The 16827-nt window shown below is 40.7% G+C and overlaps 1 protein-coding gene across 1 annotated transcript in view; it reads right to left on the bottom strand.

Moving 5' to 3' along the window:
- TFEC (transcription factor EC) overlaps positions 1-16827 on the bottom strand; it is a 144193-nt gene that overhangs the window by 92335 nt on the left and 35031 nt on the right. Inside the window, exon 2 of the mRNA XM_064447065.1 lies at positions 5453-5693. Within this exon, the coding sequence (XP_064303135.1) occupies positions 5453-5647 (195 nt within the window). The 5' untranslated portion in view covers positions 5648-5693. The remainder of the gene's footprint in view (positions 1-5452; positions 5694-16827) is intronic.

Genomic DNA, 16827 nt, shown 5'->3' with positions numbered 1-16827 from the left:
ATAGAGTGCATCTTCATGCTTTCAAATGATATATTTTTGTGGGAGTAGTAAGACACTGCCTTTCTGTTCTCCCTTTCACACTGTCTCCTAATCTGTCGAAAATCTGTCAGATTATGTGTCTATCTACCAAAAAACAAATTGGCTTTAGGAAGTGATTGCATTGTTGTATAAAATGTGGGAGTCACTGAAACCAACAGAGGACATCAGAAAAGGAACTGGAAAGATGTCAGTGTAGCAGATACTGGGTAAATGAGACTCTTTACATGGGAAATACCAGGCAGGCAGCACAGGCGTTTCAAGTATAACATATTTGTGACTTTCAGAATACTTTAAAAAAGCCATGACTTCTCTCCTAGCAATTTCTGGACTGGACCTGTTCTGTTTTTAAATATGAAGTTTGCCTGCAGAAAGGTTCTAAAACAGTAAGTATTAAAATTAAATCCCAGCAGCTTTAAAACAACTACTTCCAAAAGAAATGTAGCCATTTATAGAGACATTTGTGAGAAACTTACCTCCAAGTCTTCCTCAGTGTCCCAGGTCACTGCAATAGTACTATTCTCCCTAGCCATTCATACAGAAGATCACAGTAGGGTGGGGATTTTAAACTGGTTAACAGACACAACATTATATAGAGCCTTTCCCAGTACATGCAGGCAAGCAACACTCTGGCCTCACTGGGAACTGTGGGAAAATATTTATCAAATATCTAGCTTGTAGGTGTCTGAAATCAAGTGAAAAGATTCTTATTCAGGGATTCCAGCTTCAGCTTCCAACAACTGTCCCCTTCATACCTTTGCTAGGTGTATTGGAGAGCCTGTTCACAACATTTTCGTATCTCCACAGCTGCTGGTGGCTTTTCTGCACGTTGCCTTTAAACTTCGTGTTACACTAGTTAAACAGATGGTGCTCCCCAAATCCTTCATGACAACTTAGATCTTTTTATACTTTAATAATTTGCTGGACTCTGTCTAGTCCTTACCTTCTTACCAGTTTCTTACTAGATCTGGGGAGATCTGAACTGACAAAGCATCCAGTAATGGTCAGACCAGCCCCAAAATACACAGATAAGCCAGTATCCCTGGTCCTATTCAATCATTATTTATTTATTTATTGAAATTTTTAGATATACAAATTTTATTAATTATTTTGCTGCAGCGCTGTTCTGGCAGCTCATTTCCAGTTGATCAAGATCTCTGACTCCCAAGTCTTTGACAAAGTTACAGGCTCCCAGGATAAAGTCCCCAATCTTGTTATAGCCTGATAGAGCTTTTCATTTTCTGAAGGTGCATTTTTTGTACTTCTCATCAAAATACACATTATTTAGCTGTATACACAATCTGACAGTTTGAAAAGCCCATGCTATTCTATATCAGAGGCATTTTTCTGCACTCTCTTCCACTCCTTCAACAAAGAAGTCACTTACACATGTAAACTGTTTTCAGTAGTTGATAATATATGTATGTAGCACTGGGCCAAGAACTCATTCTTGTGCTACTCCAAAGGACCACGTTGAAATCAGTAATGATGCCCCATTTCCAAATCCATTTTCACATCTGTCCGTTATTTAGTTTATTAATCCAATTATTGCATGAAAAGTTAATTTGTCATGGGTACTAATCAAACACCTTGAAGAAGTCTGACTATATTATATTAACAATCTTACTTCTATCAAGCAAATTTGAAATCAGATCAAAACACATACAAAGTTAGTTTGACAAAATCAATTTTCCATAAGTCACTTTATCTTTCTTTCATTCTTTGTTAAGCAAGTTCCATATCAGCCATTCTTTTGCTATTTATGATTAATAACCTGTTAACTCTTTTAAAATACTGCCATAAAATAGAGTTCTTCCAGTCATAACACCCTCTCACCAGGGAATATATCTTGGTTTGAATGTTTGTGTTTTAATGATTATTTCTATTTTTAGGAATTACAATTACTACAATATAATATTGCTCTTTTTACCTAAAAGTCACCCATGGTCTTTACAAAGGACAGGCACAATCCTGAACTTGCAAACACAGAGCCTATCACTGACAACAGAGAGGCATGCCATGGGAAACAGAGAGGCTGGAGAAGGAATATATATATTAATCAAATAATTTAACCTCCACTCAGATGTATCCATTAAAGAATGAGATAGGGAACAAGCTAAGTGGCAACCTGAAACGCTAAATAATTAGTTTGCTTTGAGTGATTGCTTGAAGAATAAAAGACACTAACATTTCCACCAAAACTAATATTTGATAAAAGTCATCCCTACAGAAAATAAATTTTCCTTAAAAGAGTGTTCCTAGTCATTAACTAAGATGAATTTTGACTAAGATACTGGAACACTCTGTGAAAAGGGCAGCAGACTGTGAACATGGAGAGTGGGAACCTGGCCTTTGCCCACTGACTGAAGGATGGCATTTCTCACTACATGTTGCCCTTGACCTGATCAAGCATTCATTCAAGAGCAGAAGTCACACTTTTTGAGTCACAAATTACATCCTACTTTCCTCTGGATTTTCTTTCGAAATCTCCAATCCACATGTTTGCTAAAGCCAAAGTTTCTTAGTTTATCGGGCTTACAAGTACTGCAGGAGAAAATCTGGTAGTTCTTTTACAGTCTCTGGTATTTCTATAGGTTAACCTGCCTTCTTGGAGAGTATAGATGACCCTCCTTGATCATCACAGAAATTAACCTGGATCCAGGTCTGATAGAACAAAAAGAAAAAGACCTCACCATGAGGCCTCAGACTTTGAACTCTCTTTCTCCGGCCTTTGCTACTGGTTTTCTAAAATACCAAATTAACCCTTTCTTGCTACCTTTCTAAATCCTTGATCTCAAAGACAGTGTTCTCAATGGTATTTTATGGTAAATCTTCACTCAAGATAGATTCCTTGTTAGTGCTTACTCTGGGCAATGAAAAACTGCTTTACAATTTTTTATCATTTGACTGCCATGGAAACGTGCTACACCTATCCACACGAGAACTTCTCTGCATGCAAAGAAAATATGGGAACTTTGGAAAGGTATAATGGTCTGTCCTTACATGCTGTTAAACCCAAGTTTCCTCCTTAGATTTTATAACCCCTCAGAGATTTATAATTCCTCTATTCTTTTCAACAAATCCCTTTTCACCTTCCAGCCAGCCAGCAAAGGACAGCTATGCTTTGCTGTGAAGCCTCCAGTAGAAAATTTACTCAATCATAAGTCTTGCTACAGAGCAATGACAGTCAGTCCTTAATGGCATGCTGGCAGCACAGAAATGGGTGAAAAGAAATCATGTCTAGAAGTCAACCTGTCTATAGGAATATAACTTAAAACACTGCTATTTAGTTATGGATTGTCATGATTTCTTGTCTAAAACCTGAAACCTGCCTTTGAAAAATTCCTCTGGTGACCTGATCTTCTTTGAGACCTTTTGAAGATGTTGCTTCATGTCCACCCTGACTTCTGTACAGGAATATTTTTAGTTTTCTCTATTTTTTCCCTCCTTCTAGTATTTCTCTCCAGTAATATATGACTTCCTACGTCTTTTTTGTCATTACTTCTTTTTTTTCTCTTCCTTTCTTTCGTTTCTTGCTATTTTTCCCCAGTCCTTCCAGTTTCCCTCTCTCTCATTTCTTTCACCAGTTCCCTCTCCCATCCCCCGCTTGCTTTACTTTTCCTCAGCCCCCTCCTCACTTTTTCTCCATCTTTTCCCACTTCTCTTTTCCTTGTGATTTCCAGCCTGCAGAGAAGTGCTATCCCCACAGGCTCTTCAGCACCCTTTGATCACCTACTAGCCTCTGCAAGCAAGCTCCTCCAGCAGCTCCACCTGCCCCAGTTAACCCAGAGACTCCAAAGGGCTTGAGATGGACTCGCCTTCCAGCAGGAGCCAGAAGAGGGATAGCGCTGCCCTGAAAGTTGAAGCAGAGGGTCAGTTTGCCAAAATGAGGAGATTGGCAAGAAGACATGGTGCCAGCCACACGCTGCCTCATTTATGTTCCCCCAATTAAAGCAGCCTGTAGGGAAAGTAGCACGCCACTGTAGTGCACTGGTGTACTGACCCCTCTGAGTGCTTGTTAGCACTCACCATACTCAGCATTTCCTCTCACTGATTGATAGGACGACGTGTGTGTATGGCAGAGAGCAGATTCATTACAGCACATTAGCCAGACAGGCAGACAAATGCCTACAGGGGCAGAAAAGCTGTAAGGAATAAATAAAAACTTTACTATTTTTCTTAAACTTCTTTTCCCCAGGCTACAGTGAGGAATACTGGAGGAACAGGAGAGCGGAGGGAGCCCAGAAAAGAAAGGGGGTGGCAAGAACTGGAGGGAAAGTTTACTAGCAGTCAAACAAAGTTTTAAAATATTCATTGTTGGATTCAGAGCTTGAATAGTAGCTGAATCTCTACTTATTCTTATTTTCCTTCCCACTGCTAAATGAAAAAGAAAGGCTCGGTGCATCAGACACCAAGCTATGAGAACATTCCTGATGTAACATCTCTGAAATGGCTACCTATCTGCTCCACTCACTACAATTAATCATTCCTCAGTTTTAAAAGTGAAAAACAAACTAGTATCAGCCTTTATCAACAGCTGCCACCATGTGGTATCTGAAATACCACAGTTACTTCCCATTCAAATAGAGAGAAACATGGTGTCGTCATCCGATCTGTTCAGTGATGGTTTTTAAGTATCCGTCTGTAACGCGCAGCTCGCAAGAGATGACATGGCTGGTGTGCAGCAGCTCTGCACCCCTGTGCATGCCCTGCTGAGGCCAAGGAGCAGGCAGCCTGCGTGATATTGGCCCTGACACCGTGGCCACTCTACCAAACCACTTCCCTATTGTTCATCCTTGGAGCTGGGAGACCAGTCCACAGCGCAGGACCACCCAGGTTGTTAACAGCAGTGCATGAAAAAAAAAAGTATTTCCAAGTGGCTGATGCCAAAAACATGTCTGCCAGTCACAGATTTACCAGGAGCAAGCATCCTCTCTCCCATGACATGGGAAGCTGCCTGCTCTGCCCCAGGGCGAGGGAGCAAACGTGGAACTGCTGGGCCCTATGCCTGCTCCCTGCCGGCTAGACCTCAGCTTGTGTGCTGCCTGGAAATACAGCATGATGTGCAAAGAAAACTCCAGAGACATTCCACTATCCAAAGGGAAGATGGCGTACAAGTTGTCAGCCCCAGATCATTAGAGAGTTGATCCTAAGATTAATGATTCAAGGAGCATGTTTTAAGACGGCAGCACGGGGGCAAGACATAGTTAGTTAATGCCCCGGCATTTACTTGCTTGAGCCCTACGTATTTTTTAGAACATGTTAAATCCAACAGCTTAACTCCTCACCTCCCTCCTGGATTTCATTTAGGTGTACTTCTAAATGAGCTAATTATGTTACAATTAAGAATAGCTTTCTGCAGATAACACAGCATTCAGAAATCTGCTTTGTAAATATCTGTTGGTAATATAGGTACCTCTGAGATTGCTGGAGCTTTGTCTGATGAAAAGCGTGTTCCCACTGGAAAAAATCCATTGAACACAGGATACTGTGAAACTGGCATATGACACTGTGAATAATGTACATGGGCTTCTTCTTGAGAGGCTGTCCACTCTTGATCCTGTAGCTTTCCTCTGAGCTGAAACTGTAGTCCAGTCAGTGCCTGCAGCATCGCTTTATTTCTTCCCTTTCCACTATTAGCAGAGCTGAAAAAATCACTATAAAACACACACACAAAATAGAAGCAGCAATTTAATTTCTTGCACAATATATCTGTACTCTTGAAAAAAAATAATCCTTAAATATAAACCCAAATTAATGTTATGGTTATAAGACACCCATAAGGACACAATTCCTAACATGCTACTGGAAAAAAAATAAAAAAAGATAAGAAGAGGCAGTTGGCATTCAGTTAACAATCATGTTTGGAGGTTTGTGACTGACTTTGTTATTCCAAGGGAAGCCAGGTACCAGTCTCTTGGGATTAGGTACAAAGGCGAGAAAAAAGTGGACATGTATGAATCTCAAAGGTGACTGCTGGGTGAATAAAACAGTCTGTTTTCTGTTCACCCACTCTTCCTCTCAGTGTGCAAGTACATTAAAATATGTCAAAAGGAAAGCCATTTGCTGGGGAAAAATAATTCAGCTAAAAGTCAAAATTTCCAGCTGGTGTATTGCCTTGGTGTGTGCAAGTGTGCTAACAAAGTGACCCACACATCTCACTGGATGAAAGTTGGTATCCTTATTAAAGTAGAAACAAACACTTGAAAATAGGGACAACTGCCAGTTATTAAAAAAAAAAAAAAAAGGGGGAAAAAAAAGGACCACAATTGATATGAGACAAGTCTACATTTTTCCACATTCTGTTTCCTACTTGCTGTATAGCAGATACAATATATATTTAAGTAACCTCTTGAAAAGTAATGAAGGTAAAACTGATTCTGTATGCAGTAACCATTCCCATTTGCTGGAGAAATTGTGTTGCTAACAACCATCCACATTACCATTCTGTGTTTAGAAGAAGAAATATTTTCACAGTCCCGTTTATAAACTGCCACATACAACACAAGGACTGGTTCTTGCTAAGAGTAACCCTTTCAAAAGTGAATAGCTCTGGGGAATAAAACTTTATATCAGAATTACTCATGCTAGAAAGGGTTTGTAGGATCAGCCTCCAACCCTTTAAAATAAAAGTACTTTTATACTGGCATATACTACCTTTGCCCCCAGGAAACACAACGAATCTAGACACCATCCCTAATCCACTACAGTGTGAGCATTTTTTGTAATATGAACATCATGAGACATTAGATCTCCCGCTCCTTGGCCCAGGCCTTGGCAGAAAGCACTATCAAAAAGCAAAAGCAAAGCAAAAGCAGAAAGCAAAACAAGGGAAGTGGTACACCATGGCATGAGCCGCCTTTCGTTTATTGATGATGTGATTTTCTCCAGGAAAAAACAAAGGAGTAAAGAAGATTTTCCAAAATCTCTAATGACCACAGCAGAGTATATTATGATGAACTGTCTGAACCACAGAATCCCATCGTGGGTGAAGTTGGAAAGGACCTCTGGGGATCATCTAGTCCAACTGTTCTGCTCAAAGCAGGGTCACCCACAGCATGTTCCTCACAGTCATGTTAGGTTTTAAATATCTCCAAGGACTCCACAATCTCCCCAAGCAACCTATTTCAGTGTCTGGCCACCCTCACAGTAAAAAAAGTTTTTTCTCATGGGAGAATTGAAATTTCCCCTCTTCAGTTTGTGCCGATTGCCTCTTGGCCTCTCATTGGGCACCACTCTGAAGAGCCTGGCTCCACCTTTTTTACTCCTCCCCATGGGGTATTTATACACATGAAGGAGATCCTCCTGAGCCTTGTCTTCTCCAGGTTGAACAATACCAACTCTCTCAGCCTCTTCACATAACTCACATGCTCCAAGCCCTTCAGCACCTTTGTGTCCCTTTGCTAGACTTGCTCCAGTACATCCATGTCCCTCTCATACCAGGCAGTCCAGGACTGGACCCAGCACTCCAGCTGTCACCTCTCCACTGCTAAAGAGAAGGGGAATGATCACACCCTTAAATTGCAGGTCATGTAGTGCTGTTCCTGATGCACCCAAGGAGAGGCTGTCGGGCTTCCTTGTTGAAAGGGTGCATAGCTGGCTCATGGTCCACTAGGACCACCAGGGCTTTCTCTGCAAAGCTGCTTCCCAGATGGTCAGCCCCAGCCTGCACTAGTGCATGCAGTTATTTCTCCCCAGGTGCAGGACTTGGCATTTCCATTTGTTGAATTTCTTGTGATTCCTGTCACTTCGTTTCTCCAGATTGTCCCCCTGAAGAGCAGCACAATCACCTGGTATAGCAATGAGTCCTTCTGATTCCCGGTTGTCTGCAAACTTGTACTCGGCTCATCATCTAGGGTATGAATGTAGATTTTAAGTAATATTGGTCCCAGTCGACTCATGAGGGACACCACTACTTACTGGTCTCCAGATTGCCTTTGTGATGTTGATCACAACGCTTTGATCTCAGCAGTTCAGCCTATTTTCAACTTACTTCACCATCTACTGTCTCATCAATAATTCCTCTGTTTATCTATGATTATATTATAGGAGGTAACTTCAAAGGCCTTATTAAAGTCAAGTTAAGCAACATCTGCTGCTCTCCCCTTGTCTACCAAGCTTGTCGTCTCACTGTAGAAGCTTATCAGATTGGTCAGGCTTAATTTTGCATTTTCCTTAGTCTGCATTTTGCTGTTGATCTACCTGTAGAAACCCTTTATGATGCCATTCATGTCCATCTCCAGATTCAATGCCAAAAAAAAATCCCCAACCACCTTCAGCCCAGAAGTGGTCAGGCAGCTGGACTAGATGATCATTTTAGGTCCCTTCCAAAAGAACTCTTCTATTACGAGAGGAAATGGCCTCAAGCTGCACCAGGGGAAGTTTAGGTTGGATATTAGGAAAAACTTCTTCACCAAAAGGGTTGTCAAACATTGGAACAGGCTGCCCAGGGAGGTGGCGGAGTCTTCATCCCTGGAGGTATTTAAAAGAAGGGCAGATGTGGTGCCTGAGGACATGGTTTAGTGGTGGACTCGGCAGTGATAGGTTAGCGGTTGGACTTGATGATCTTAAGGGTCTTTTCCAACCTTAACGATTCTATTCTATTCTATTCTATTCTATTCTATTCTATTCTATTCTATTCTATTCTATTCTATTCTATTCTATTCTATTCTATTCTTATAAAATGTAATTTATTAATTTAGCCAATGTTTCAATGTATATCAACAGTACCCTTTAAAATGTGTATTATGTTTCTGATGCTTAGCGAAATGCCTGCTTACAGTCTTTTTAAAATGCATTTCATGAACCTGTTAAACTATAATAGCCATTAAGTAGCTGTTATGAGCTAAGATGTTACTACATACCCAAGAACATAAAAAAAAATTTAAAACATTACATAGAATATTTTTGGTAGTGCCAGCAGCAGTGGAGAAGAAGAAAGTCTTGTAGATTTTTCCTTTTGATAAAGGCTTTTTCAATGTATTTCTTACTGGCTAATATAAACTGAAGAGAGGGTAACTGTAACTGAATAAAAATGTAAGTTTTAACATTCCAACATCCCCTCTTCTTTTTGCTCACAAAATAAACATCACTGCTAAAACTTATTCCAGTAATGTTGACCCCTGTAATTCTCCACAGCGCACTGCTTGAGTGTCCAGAATAAATGTCAGGACAAGGATCTGGCTTTGTTCTTTCAGAGCATCTTCAACTAAGGCTCTGATGTAAATACATCACAAAAACTACAGGCCTGCTTCTCACAGCAGCCTCTTCTACTAGGTACAAGCAAGAGGGAAAGCTGAGGAACAGTTCAGCTAACTCATCCCTGCTGATTCAAAAATAAGAAATGTGCTGTATCTCCTAACTGCAAATGTTGCTCCTTTAGCCACAAAGAGTAAATGGTTAGTCCTTTTGTACACAGCCTTTGATCCATTGTGCCTGGATTAATTGCCTGCTTTGCAGGTACCTACGTAGTCAAATCCAGACTAAAGCTCAGCAAAAACCAAAGTCTTCCCATGTTCCCCGAAGGTCGCCTTCTTCTTACATTTGAGCACCAGGCTGCCTCAGCCATGGGACTAGCTAGAGTTGCTTCCTAGCTGTTCTGCAGTGTGAATGGGCCTCACTGGCCCTCTCTCTTGTTTTGGCCAAACTACTCCCATGGGAAGTTCTGAAATATGAAAACTGAAAAGACGGCTGTAACTGCCCCTTCCTGGTCGCTGCAGTCTTATCATGCCTATTTGGTGGTCACACTTGCATACTAAGAACCTAATCTTGCAGTCCTTTTGCAAGCAAAACTCCCTATTGACTGGTTTGTCTTTGTATTAAAAAATTTACTGGATATGCAGAGCAGCAGTTCTGAACAAAGGAATTTAGTAATTTTTCTTTTAGTTTTCTCCTTCAGAAATACCCTAAGGCAGTCATCTATTTCAGTCAATGGAAGGCTGAAAATGTTCAATCAAAAAAAAAATCTATTTTTGAGCAATAGAAACATAAAAGACTTCTAAAGCCACAAATATTATTTTTGTACACATTGAGGACCAGATTTCTTCACATTTCATTGACATTTCTGTTAACTCTTTGCTTGCCAACTTTTTGCCTGGAGCCACTTCTCACAGTGAAGGAATCTATGCTTATTAAGGAATGCATATTTATGAACCCTTACTTATATTAGTAGGGGAGGAGGAGGACAGTCACATATACAAATGTATAAAAGGCATACAGATATTTAAGTATAGTTACATTTATAAAAGTTTCATTTATATCAGCAATTTTGCAGTTAAAAAAGTTAAAAGTAAGTTAAATTAATGTTTTGAAACTGAAATCCAACTTATATGATTTGCACAATAGCTAACAAAGAGCTAAACAAAGTTAATCCTACTGAATTTTCAGCCTCACCTCTGTGCTTGGGAAGATCATGGAACAGATCCTCCTAGAAGCTATGCTAAGGCACTTGGAGGACAGCGAGGTGATCTGAAGCAGCCAGCATGGCTTCACCAAGGGCAAGTCCTGCCTGACCAACCTAGTGGCCTTCTATGATGGTGACTGCCTCAGTGGACAAGGGAAGAGCTATGGATGTCATCTCTCTGGACTTCTGTAAGGCCTTTGACATGGACTTACTGGGGAGGTACTGATTTGATGGGTGGACTGTTTGGTGGATAAGGAATTGGTTGGATGGTCACATCCAGAGGGTAGTGGTCAATGGATCAATGTCCAGATGGAGGCCAGTGATTGATGAGTGGTGTCCCTCAAGGCTCCATACTTGGACAAGTACTGTTTAATATCTTCATCAATGACATAGACAGTGGGATCAAGCGCTCCCTCAGCAAGTTTGCAGGTGACACCAAGCTGAGCAGTGCAGCTGACACACAAGAAGGACGGGATTTCATCCAGAGAGACCTCGACAAGCTGGAGAGGTGGACCTGTGAGAACATCATGAAGTTCAACGAGGCCAAGTCCAAGGTCCTGCACCTGGATCGGGGCAACCCCCAATATCAGTACAGGCTGGGGGATGAAGGGACTGAGAGCAGCCCTGACGAGAAGGACTTGGGGGTACTGGTGGACAAAAAGCTGGATGTGAGCCAACAATGTGCGCTCACAGCCCAGAAGGCCAACCGTATCCTGGGCTGCATCAAAAGACACATGGCCAGCAGGTCAAGGGAGGTGATTCTGCCCCTCTACTCTGCTCTGGTGAGACCCCACCTGGAGTACTGCATCCAGCTCTGGGGTCCCCAACATAAGAAGGACATGGAACTGTTGGAGCAGGTCCAGAGGAGGAACACAGAAATGATCCGAGGGTGAAGCACCTCTGCTATGAGGACAGCCTGAGAGAGTTGGGGTGGTTCAGCCTGGAGAAGAGAAGGCTGCGGGGAGACCTTATTGTGGCTTTTCAGTACTTAAAAGGGGACTATAGGAAGGATGGGGGCAATCTCTTTAGCAAGATGCGATATAATGAAAAATTTTTTTACAATGAGGGCAGTGAAACACTGGCACAGGTTGCCCAGAGAGGTTGTGGAGTCCCCATCCCTGGAAACATTCAAGGTGAGGTTGGACGGGGCTCTGAGCAACCTGATCTGGTTGAAGATGTCCCTGCTCACTGCAGAGGGGTTGGACTAGATGACCTCTAAAGGTCCCTTCCAACCCAAACTGTTCTATGATTCTATTAATGTCTACAGACATTTAAAATGCAGTTTGCATCTTCCCATGCTGATTCCTTCAGAACTGATCAAGTAACAGCATAAAAAAAAAAAAGGAATACCTTTTTCATATTTTTATTTTTATGGATAGTTTGAGGTTTTAGAAATTTTCTAGTCAGACCAACAAGTCAAAGAGATCCAATGGAAACAAAAAATTTTGAAAGCTGTGTTAAAAATAAAAGTATGTATGAGTTATTTAAGATTTTTAAAATCTCATAAGAATTTTGCATGAAGGTTATGTTTAAATGAAAGATAAATACATACTGGTTTGGAAATATCAAGGGTTTTTATCCAAAGAACCTCAACTCTGATCTGTAGCACTGCCAAGCAATAAATGTATATTTATGTTGATAGCAGTTTAGTCTTTGAGACTCCAGTAAGTATTAAATTGATTTTTAAAAATTCAGTACAGTTTATGTAACTCAGAGTCTCGCTTTTTTTTTATTATTTCTGGTTTGAGTGAAGCATAACATAGAGAAATTCTGGCAAAAAAAAGTTTTACATTTTACAAAAGGGCATAGGGAAATAAGTAGGATGAGTTAGAATATTAAATGATGAAGATAATGAACAAGTGGGCTTACCTGAGAATTGGAAGGATGATTCACTAAAATAGAATTTCAGCAGTGTGTAAAAGGAATATTGGTGCAATAAAAGACAAGAATGAGAACAGGTCAGAGAGCTGCATTGAGCTATAAAGGGGGACACCCAGGAGATTTGGAATTACACATTCAGGCACATCACATTATGACTCAGGCAAAAGCCTTGCTGTAGAACATTAACACCTGAGAATCACACCTAGAATAATCTAACGAGCAGTACATATCTTTTTGAGAAGCCTATACCAGAAAGATTAATAAAGGGGATGGAAATTAAATGAAGGTAAACACCAAGCATTGATAAGGGACTTAGGAGCTGAATTATGAAGAAAGCTGGAAAGAATTACATGACAAATACCGTACTTTTAATATTATATTTATGAAAATTATGAACACCAAGAAATAATTATTATAAGAAGAAAATAAGTTATCCTTGTAATTATGTCATTATTAAGAATATTAAGCAGAATATTATAACAATTCTTCATAGAGAATATGAAGCAACAGGGGTATATTGTCCCAAAGAAAGTGGTATAATCCCCATCATTTGATTCGTTTAAATTGAGACTTGGCAAAGCATTAGTGAAGTTATTGTACAGTAGGTCATGATCCTTTATTGGCAGGGGATGGACAAAATGACCTAGCAAGTCTTTTCCCTCTCAATCTTCTTTGATTCTAAAAGGCTCTAAGTCAGATGCTTCCATCATTTGTCTACGAGATCAGCAGAGCTCAGAGCTACCACAGGGAGACCCGTAAGGGTGAGGGTGAATGTAGACTTGGCTAATAAAATATCAGAAGCCCATAACAGTCAAGAAATTCTTTCTCTTTTATTGTTATAAATATATATGTATCTTCTTTTCAGGGTTCAGTGTGAATGACTGCACAGAAAACTAAATTTTAAGACATTGAAAGGCAAAATAAGTGTAGAGGTCACCACTGCAGAGGGATCAGGCTGGAGTAGCAGCAGAAGAAAATGTACAGTCCCCTGCCATCAACTTTTTGAAAATGCAGGTCTCAAAGGTAAGGCAGTAGCAAGATTTCATGCACAAACTTTTTTCTTCTTGATTACCATTCACATAGATACAAGTTTTTCAAGAAAAGTTCCTACCGAAAGCTTCATTGCTGCCCATCTATGCTGTTTCCAGTCTGTCTTTAATAATTGACAGTGTTAGAAAGTAATGTTTGAGAAATAACCTAGAACCAAAGAAAGCTATTTCATTTGAAGGTGTTCAGGAAAATTCAATACCCTGACGACAATTATGATTTCTTGTTATGAAGGCAGGAGGTGGTGAGACAGGGCAGCAACTACTGGTTATAAAGGTCTGTAATGCCTGGGTCTGTTGTGACGATAGGGTCTGGCCATCAGCCCTCAATTTCACTGAGGTCTTCCTACCTCCACTCTGTATCAGAAGTGTGTTCAAATGTATTGGGTGTTAGCCTCACAGCATGTGAATGGGACAACTAACTATTACTGCCTACACCACCGTTAAGGCTGTGTGTCATGCTGACCTTGTGTAGAAGTGGCCAGCCTAAAGCACAAGTATAAAATGACACAGAGAAAGGGCAGCATCAGGAAGCCTCCAGCTGATGACCTACAGAAGTGGAGGTGACTGTGCATGTAGTCACCCAATCTTGCCTCCTTCTTAACCTGAGGAGAAACCCCTATGGCTTGCCGCCAGCTACATCTGAAGGAAAGGTCTTTCTTAAACTGACAGCACGTGTGGATCCGATGTTCATGCCAAACTGTTAGACACATACAATAGTGGTAACAATGTAAGGAGAAAGAGCTGATGAGGTTTTTGCTGAAAAAACTGTCTTACAAACCTCTTAAATTTCTTTGAAGCATGTGGAAAGACTGGAGGCAGATTGCACAGTTCACTGGGTCTTCCAAAAGGCTTTTAGAAAGTTCCCTCGCCAAAGGTGGCTAAAGAGAACCATGGTGCAGAATAAGAGAGCTCCTCACCAGGACTGATATCAGACTGAAAAACATGAAATCAAAAGTAGGGATAAATGGTCAGTTTTCTCAATGAAACAATAGAATAGAATAGAATAGAATAGAATAGAATAGAATAGAATAGAATAGAATAGAATAGAATAGAATAGAATAGAATAGAATAGAATAGAATAGAATAGAATAGAATAGAATAGAATAGAAGTTTCAGTTGGAAGGAACCTACAGCAATCATCTAGTCCAACCACCTTACTAATTCATGGCTGATCAAGTCAAAAGCATATTATTAAGGACATTGTTCAAATGCCTGTTAAACACTGACAAGCTTGAGGCATCGACCACCTCTCTAGGAAGCCTGTTCGGAAAGGAAAGTTTCCTAACGTCCAGCCTAAACCTCCCCTGGCACAGCTTTGAACCATTCCCATGCATTCTATCACTGGATCCCAGGGAGAAGAGATCAGCACCTCCCTTTCCACCTCCCCTCCTCAGGAAGCCATAGAGAACAATGGGGTCAGCATCCTTTTCTCCAAACTAGACAAGCACAAAGTCCTCAGCCGCTCCTCACAGGACATGCGTTCCAGCCCGTTCACCAGCTTTGTTGCCCTCCTCGGGATGCATTCACAAACTTTCACATCCTTCTTTAAATTGTGGGGCCCAGAACTGCACACAGTACTCCAAGTGCGGCCACACCAGTGCTGAATACAGCGGGATAATCACCTTTTTTGACCGGCTGGTTATGCTGTGTTTGATGCACTCCAGGATGTGGTTGGCCCTCTTGGTTGCCAGGGCACACCGCTGGCTCATACTGAGCCTGCTGTCGACTGGCAGCCCCAGATCCCTTTCTGCAACGCTGCTTTCCAGCCACTCCTCTCCCTGCTTATACTTGTGCCCAGCATTACTCAGTCCTAGGTGTAGAATCCAGCATTTGGACTTCATTGTCCAGCACTCCAATCTATCTAGATCCCTTTTTGCCTTTAGCAAAGGTAGGATGGAGGTATCATTAGATGCTCCAAATATTCAGAAATAGTCTCTTTAAAACTGTAGAGAGGAAAGTAATAAAATTTGCTGGTTATTGAAGGCAGTATAACCGAAAGGTGTCATGTCATTGACTGAACAATTGAAAAATAGCAGATGAAATTCAGTTAGCAAAAATTCTGTGATGTACTTGGGGGAACACATTCTAACTTTATACACTACACTATTGGCAGAGGCTCTTATGGAACTAGTTGTTACCATTTAGGAGAGGGGTTAGTAGCTAAAAATTTCTCTAAGATGGCAAACCTAATGGTCAGTGGCAGTCAAACTAGCAGACAAAATCTTAGAAACTACACAGAAAATTAAGTAATGTCATGGATTAAATTCAGTGTATTCATACCTGAAATATTGTGTCCTTTTTGTCTATCTGTGTAAAAACAAGCACAGAAATGGAAAGGTGATAGAAAGAACAGCAAAGGTGGTTGAGGGTATACTATGAGTTCTTCGTGAGGATCAAGTAAACAGACAAAATCCTCCATCCTGGAGAAAAGACACCTCACGCAAGATAGGATACAGGTACGTGTAAAACATGCATGGAGTGAAGAAGGTGAATAGAAAACTCTTCATACTTTTCATTAGTTAAGAAGTAGTATCATCATGTCCATGATGAAACGACCACAAGACAAGCTCAGAACAAACAAAAGGAAAACATTTTCACTTCTGTCTAAACTGTGGTACTTTTTGTCAGAGGATTACGTAAAGAAGAAATGGTTACATAGGTTTGAATGTTGCTGGGTTAACTAATGGAAAAACACCAAGGGCTATATATTGCAAAGATATCATACCTCTGGCTCAGGAATTACCTGAGATGCAGATTGCTTGAAGCTGGGATTGTTTCCTGGAGAAGTATGATTGCTTTCTCTAGGTGTTCTTTGACTCTTACCTAGGCATCTGCTACTACTGACTGCTGAAAACTGGGTACTGAGCCAGAAAGATGCCTGGTGTGATCCACTATGGTCAATTATTACATTCTTATGAGGAAACAGAGAAGAGCATCTCTGGGGAAATGGGATTGTTTCCTGTGCAGTGTACATCATCGATACCTTTAACAATCAGCCAACTGTATAAGGCCCCACTGCACCAGAAAAGTTTACAGTTTAAAGCCTTACAAAAGGTATTCATATATCCCAACAGCTACCAAAACTCCTTCAGGCACCCAGTTGTCATAAATTTCATTAAGCTTTAATGTGACCAGTAGGACAATAAAATCATTTGGTTTCTCTTCCAGAATGAAATGTTTTTCACACCTTAGCAAGCCATGCAGCTCCCACGTTCTCTGTGCCATAACAAGAGGAGAGAATTGGCATTGACATAACTTTCAAAGGCCAGAAAAATTGTTGCACAGGAGCCACTGAAGCACAGCGAGGTTAAATATAAATGTGTTTCCTGACTTTTGGCATTAATGGCTAGCAACCAACAGCAAACACATCAAAAGACTAATAGGCACTTCAGCTCAAGATGACATCTTTAAATGCTTCCAAAATTGTTTTATTTTGGGGGATTCAGTAAGGGTGGCTTT

The sequence above is a fragment of the Phalacrocorax carbo genome, chromosome 1 (genome assembly GCF_963921805.1).
Source record: "Phalacrocorax carbo chromosome 1, bPhaCar2.1, whole genome shotgun sequence".
Taxonomy (NCBI): Eukaryota; Metazoa; Chordata; class Aves; order Suliformes; family Phalacrocoracidae; genus Phalacrocorax; species Phalacrocorax carbo.
This window is presented reverse-complemented; position numbering and strand designations above follow the sequence as displayed.